This window comes from Amblyomma americanum, chromosome 9 (genome assembly GCF_052857255.1).
Source record: "Amblyomma americanum isolate KBUSLIRL-KWMA chromosome 9, ASM5285725v1, whole genome shotgun sequence".
In the NCBI taxonomy this organism is placed as follows: domain Eukaryota; kingdom Metazoa; phylum Arthropoda; class Arachnida; order Ixodida; family Ixodidae; genus Amblyomma; species Amblyomma americanum.
The window spans coordinates 49,900,498-49,907,448 of record NC_135505.1 but is presented as its reverse complement, the minus strand read 5'-3'; the positions used below and the strand labels follow the sequence as shown (position 1 = coordinate 49,907,448).

The window sequence follows — 6,951 nt, the reverse complement described above, 5'->3', positions numbered from 1 at the left end:
AGTGATAGCTGTCAGACTATCGTTCATTTTATGAATATTAATATCGTTTTCGTCACATAAAGCTCGATATCTGTTCTGAACCGATATCCTCAATTCCTCTATTTTCCTTCTTACCGCTAGCTCATTAAAGGACTTCCTCTTCACTTGCTTCTTCCGTTCCCACAAAGTCTAAGCTAATTCAAACCTTACCGTTCTGTGGTCGCTACAAAGCACCTTTCCGAGGACGTCCACATCCTGAACGATGCCAGGTTGAGCGCATGGTATGAAGGCGATTTCATTTTTAGTCTCACCATTTTGGCTCTTCCAGGCTCACTTTCTATTTTTTTTCGTTTCCGGAAGAAGGCATTCATGATCCGTAAATTATTTCTATCTACGAACTCTACTTATAGCTCTCCCCTGCTATTCCTAGTACCTATCCCATATTCGCCTACCGCCTTGTCGCCAGCCTGCTTCTTGCCGACCATCACATTGCAGTCGCCCATTCGTACAGTGTACTCTGATATTACTTCGTTAATTGCCGATTCCACGTCTTCATAGACGCTTTCTACAGTCTGGTCATCATGACTGAATGTAGGCGCGTAGGCCTGCACCACCTTCAGCTTCTATCTTTTATTAAGCCGAATTACGAAAGCTGCCACCCTTTCGTTAATACTATAGAACTCCTCTACGTTGCCAGCTATATCCTGATTAATGAGGAATCCCACGCCTAGTTCTCGTCTATCCGCTAATCCGCGATAGCACAGCATCAGCCCGTGCTTTTGTATTGTATACGCCTAACCTGTGCTCCTAATTTCGCTAAGCCCTATCACATCCCATTTAATGACCACTACTTCCTCGAACAGCACTGGCAGACTAGCCTAACTGGACAAGGTTCTAGCATGAAACATTGCCAGGTTCAGATTACATTAGTGGGCTGTCCGGAGCCAGAGATTTTTGGCACCCTCCGCTGCGTCACAGGTCTGACCGCCGCCTTTGGCAGTCGCTCTACAGTCGCTGGTGACTGAAAACCGAGTTTTAATTTGTTTGTTCATAGAAGGTCTTGGCTAAGTCCTACATCTGGGTGGCCAGATCTTGTTGTGGTGAAGGAGTACGTCTTCTTTTCTGGTCACGAAAATCTGGCCACACTCCAGGCCTGGTTATGCAATTTCATCGACACAAGCTTTTTCTTTAAATCGAGTGGAGAATTGCGCGGCACCGGGATCAGAGCCCCAGTGCTCTTGAGCGTGAGGCGGATGGTGTACCTCTACGCCATCGTTGCATCGCTGCAATTGGATGTCTGGTGCCTTAACTTCAAACTCATCGCGCGCAGGAGTGAAGCATCGGGTCTGCTCCCACGAGCCTGGACCGACCTTGTCTTCCGGAACATCATGGGTCAGAAGTACGAGCTGGCAGAAACGATTGCCGGTGGCATTAAAGGCTCAGCGCTGCCACTACACGCCGACTGGATGGATGAGAGCACCTTGGAGCAGGCTAAGCAGCGTCTTCAACGGACACGCTTCGTCATCGGCCTTGGCAGCAAAGCAGGAGGTGACTCGCGCAGAGACTACAAACACGTGAAGCCGGCTACCGATGCGCAGGCCTTTGCTTTGTGGCTGCTGAATGGTCTGAAGGCCGGACGGAAGCGTCTTCATGACGCAATCTTCAGGGGTCACACGCTGCCGCATGCTGATGTTGGCGATGAGTTCCAGGTACCGCCCTTTTTTATCCCTTGCCTAGGAAGCATTAGGCGAGCGCTTTTTTGGCACTGGCATACAAAGGTGGTGGATGAAAAACTGCTGCCTGCATAATGTTATAAAGCGAACATGCATCTGCAAATAGACTTAAAGATATGATGAGCTATTCTGCGCTTTGTACATGAATACTGACGTTTCTATTTGCCTGTTAGAATTCACGCTGTTCTTTGGGGCGAAGACACGACAAAAATAATTGCGCCAGACCTCTTAAGAGGACGCCTATTTGTAAGACCGTCTAGGACACACCAACAGAAACCTTAAAAACTTGAGACCATCTTTGCCGTGGTATATTTGTACCTGTGGCCCTTGGGTACTTGGATATTTTCCTTTTACATAGCAGGTGAAATCTGAATCTATATTCAAATATCATATAGTGACATCCCCCTCTCGAAGCAGCAACGCTGCGAAAAACCGTTCAGTATCACTACATCTAACCAAGAGAAAGTGAGATTTGTGGGGTGGTATTCTTGTGTTCATATCGGTCCCATTGTGTGTAGCTATTCATTCAGTGCTGGGGACCTCTCTCATAATGTTGACAAGCATTAACTCCAGCGCATCTACAGGTAATGGTTCTTTCTCCAGTTTTGTTTTATTGTTGTCGTATCGTTTAGTGTCGATGCATACTTTAGGTTTAATGCTCTATAAGCATCACCAGTGACTCCAAAGCGTCAGCCTTGATTATCGCGCTGCCTTCTTCAACATGCATTCTTAGAAAAGCGCCAACTCACTTACGGGCTTCACTTTTGTACTTATGGGCGCTTCTAAATGTTAGGCTTGGAAGTAGTTGGAATTACAACAACTTTATCAGCATATTCTAGCACGTGCCAGAACTGCGGCCTTGCGGTGCGAAAGACGCACCATAACCTTGCTGTCATGGCGCTTCATTATTCTGCCGAATTTTCCACCCAGGCCAGTGGCAGTTCACCCAACGCATTCTTTGATCCTGTCCGCCTGGAGGTCGTCGTTTCCCCCACGCTTTTGTTCCCACCCTTCTACGTGGAGGAAGCGCCCAGTGCCGTCTACTACGGTGCGCTGGGCAGCCTCATCGGCTCGCAGCTCGCCCAGTCGCTGGATCCGGCCATTGGCGCTCACGACATGCTGGGCCGCAAACTGACCGACTCCTGGTGCTCCCCGGACAGCCTTGCAGCGCGCAATCAGAGCGTGCAGTGCATCGCCAACAAGATGGTGGCGTACCTGGGCAATCCGGTTACTGACCAGCAGGCGAATGAGGTACGCAACCCACCCGTGTCGACTGGGGGCAAACGGAATTCACTATACTCGCAAAATCATAAACTGCAATCGATGATCCTACCTGATTCGTTATTTTTGCCTCAACATCGATGCACCGGAATTGCCTTCCCCTAGAGATTGTTTCCATTACCAATAGTTCACATTTTAGGTATTAATTGCGCAATACCGTATAATGCACGGAAACATTGTTTCTATGGGGATATTCCCGCTTTTTAATCGCTTTAATACGCCATGAACTCTGCTGTAAACTCCTCCATTAAACATCCCAGTTTGTATACTCAAGCCACTCTCCTCGAGACGGACTTCACAGACCTAGAAAATATCTAAGAATCCTGAGTAAATAAATTAGATTGTCACGTGGTAGTGACAACACCATGTACTGCGGACGAGCAGACAGATCTGACAGTAAACGAATTATTTATTGGGGCTGTCTGGCGCCCACAAAGAACTGATAAACTTCCCGGCGGCGACAGCAAGAAACGTGTTAGGCGGTTATCGAAGAACAGAATCACCGCAGCTGTCGGCCGTGCTCAATTTAAAGCTGACAAAGAGCCTTCGAGCAAAAAAAAAAAACTGGCTTGTGTTTAACGCAGCTTTAACCTATTTATACGAGGGAAGGCTCTGTTAAGCATACTCTACATTGTCTTAAATCAAATGTCAAGCCCAAGGTCAGGCACCCATTGGTTATAGTCATATAATCCCGTGGTCATACTGCCATAGCCTGGGCCATGCCACCACGCAGTTAAGTTTTGTGTGACCTTGTGAGTCATTGATGGTCAATTTCTCATCCACGTCGAAATCGGAAGTTGTACCCCGAGGAGTATAGCTCTCGCTATAAACGCACGAAAAGCAAACACAACAATCCCAAACAACTTAGACACAGTTCTACGTGGCTGCGTTCGTTCGATACAAACCTCGTTGCGTCTTGCATCGCAAACAAACCGATAAACCACGTTTCGGCAGCTTTAAGCGCGAACAAACAAATATTACCAGTCGTCACGGAAATATTTTTCCGCCAAGATGCAGATCCAAGCATGTCAAAAATTAGGTTAAATCGCAAGAAGCGTTTGGAATAAATTTGTAGTATGTTGTACTAGGAATAGTTTGTTGTGTGTGTAAGAATTTGCATTCATTACAGGATCTTCTTTATGTTCCCGCGACAGCGATAAATTTATTATGGTGAAATTTTTCACGCTTAAATACTCTGTAATAAAATAAAAACGCGTGCTCGTTTTTTCTTTCTACGTGTCTTATTGACGATATCCGCTTCCCGAGCAGGATTGCCACAAAATCCAATTGCCAATGTTGTCTTTTTGCACATATGTAGAATGTAATCAATATGAAAACGACCTTTAGTTTGCACTCAGAGGCTTGTTTCTCTGCGTAAGCAAATTTTCTTTTGTTTCTTCAAGAATGTTTCCTTCCTAGAGATGAACGGCATGACCCTAAGATGCAGGAAGCGGTGAGGCACTTTTAAAGCGCTATCTAATTACGTCGCGTAATACCCCAGCGCTCAAAATCAGAGTACCGCCTATTTATTGCCTGCAAATACGTGCACTGGCAGTGCGTTAGTACTAATACGGTGCTCGTGATCGTCGTGTCATTTTCGCGCGGAGACCAAGTTTAGCATAAGAAACCAACTCGCCTGAACTTGGCAACTTTAGAGGTGTAGTTTTTGATATTCAAATTTGTGCATATAGGGGCAGTTCCTGCGCAATATCTACAGCGACACAAGTGTGAACTCTAAATTTATGTGACAGGCTTCGAGCCCGTCCAAGTCAAGTGAGCCGCACCTATCTAAAATGACTTCGATGTTCCCGGAGTCCGGTTTGATACAAGGCGCTTTTCCAAAAGCTTTTATAGTTTTTGATTTCGAATGCTGAAATCATTGATTTACAAGATGTCCATAAATTTCATCTCGTGCCAGCGCATAAAAGGAACTTTTGCAAAGGTGTGCGTGGCCCTCATTTTCTAATAAGTGCCGGATTCGCCACCTTGGACTTGTGTCTCCACTTCCCCTTGTTTACACGGGGAAGTAGAGACCTTACCTTACCTTCTGTACCGCGTTGCGGAATACCATTTTTTGCAGACAACGCGAACTAATTATTTCAATGCAAGCATCAGGTCTGTGACGTGAATTCATGGGCTGTGCAAACAAGTCCTGTACGTCGCTTTCATATTGCCTCAACACAAGGACAAGAATGGGATGAAACGGAGCATTGACAAGTGTACCGCCCTTGTCGTGCTGTTGATAAAATATGAATAGTACGTATCAACTAGCCCAGATTACAGCTTTACTCCTGTAGGACGTATATTTTTTGTAGTCGCCTGAAATCGTTTTCACTGAGGCAATATCGTGCGGTGCCTGCCGAAGATTCAACATTGATCAGTGCGTGATAGCAACCTGCAGAGAAAGGTGCATGTAATCCATCTTTTCTCCAGATAAGATCCATGCATTGTGTAAGTGGGGGGAGCAAAAAACGCAATAGTAATCCGAATTTCTCCAATCCGAACGTTGAAATGTGAATTCTGCGCACCATCTATCCAGGTGCTCGCCCACACGTTGGGCCTTCGCATCGCGCACGCCGCCTACCGGAAACAGCTTGCCGGCAACGGCACCAACCCGGCCGCGAGTAACTTTGACCAGTCCTGGAGCGGACCCTTCGGCACAGTTGAGCAGGATGGTGCTATGCACCGGCTTTTCTTCGCAGCCTACTGTTTCCAGCTGTGCGGAGTGGCTCTGCCCAGCAGCTACACGCGTGCGCTGTCATCGCGAGTGCGCTGCAACCTTCCGCTGATGAACTACTCGGAGTTCGGGCGTGCCTTCAGATGCCCACTAGACAGCCCCATGTACGCCCCAACTAGGAAGAAGTGCATGCCGGACAGTTAGACGCCCGACCAATTTGATTACTACTTACTTTCCGCCGTTTTATGTGAAGAATTTTCCTAGGACCCCTTAAGGCATCCGATCTGAATAAAAATAACCAGCGGCCTTTTTATTTATATAAAACATTCTGTGTTCCATTCACAATTTCAATACATGTTCCTGATCTCACAACAATCGGCCATTTTGCGGCTTCCTTGAAAAAAACCAATTTCGCCTGAACGATTGTTTGCACTGTGTGCCTGTCAGGAAAATATGGAGTGATGACGGTGCAAGTGTTTCCTCAATGCTGCCAACTAAGCCTTCTACCACCACATACGCAGAGATTTCGTTTTCAGTTTAATTCTTGAAAATTTTCGCATGATGTCGCCACTGCTAAGCGTAGCACACTACAATAAAAAGCGAGAAATCTAATAGGTGAAAGACATAAGAGCGCAAACTGGCAACACGGACAAGGAAGGGAACAGGACGAGCGCTTTGCGCTCTTGTCTTTCACGAATATGCACCAACAAGCCCAGTTGCAAGTACTTCTTAATCTAATAGGTGTTCATTTGTTGACACTAACAAGGCAAATAAGCTCAACACCATTGATGCAAAGAACAAAAATAGCGATATACAATTAGAAAATGGGCTGGATAAAGCGTCTAGAAAGAGCAAGTACTAGAAAATTATAGTTCACAAATTTGTCCGTATCCTTAGGTGGGCGAACGGCTTTGGCTCTCCAGTGGGGTGAAATATAGTGACGCTCTTCTGGAAGCTAGTGGGTAGTCGCGAACGCCGTCTCAATAGGGTGAAAGCTGCCTTTTCGCAATAGCTGTCCGCTTACACTAAGCACTTGAGGCGCCGACACGCGAGATCTTTAGTTCACAGAAGCAAGCTTTTATTTCCTCTTCCGATTGGGCTTGTTGCTATGGTCGGTCCTAGTACTCAGCACGAAATTCGAGAATAGTACAGGGTTACGGCAAGGTAAAGGCTTGTGAGGAAGCAAAGGCTTGTGGCATGTCACAGGCTTTGTAGAAGGGGAGCGGGCCTGCCTCTTAGCAAGTGTATTTTTGTTCATAAAAGCTTGATAGGCAAGGGCTT

General features: G+C 46.5%; 1 protein-coding gene across 1 annotated transcript; it reads left to right on the top strand.

Annotated features, from left to right (window-relative positions):
• Positions 1–1,322: 1,322 nt before the first annotated feature.
• On the top strand, positions 1,323–5,941 carry LOC144105386 (endothelin-converting enzyme 1-like). The gene is made up of 3 exons (XM_077638510.1): positions 1,323–1,688; positions 2,643–2,963; positions 5,533–5,941. The coding sequence occupies exons 1-3, from the start codon at positions 1,368–1,370 to the stop codon at positions 5,872–5,874; spliced, it is 984 nt and encodes a 327-aa protein (XP_077494636.1). The 5' UTR covers positions 1,323–1,367; the 3' UTR covers positions 5,875–5,941.
• Positions 5,942–6,951: the final 1,010 nt, after the last annotated feature.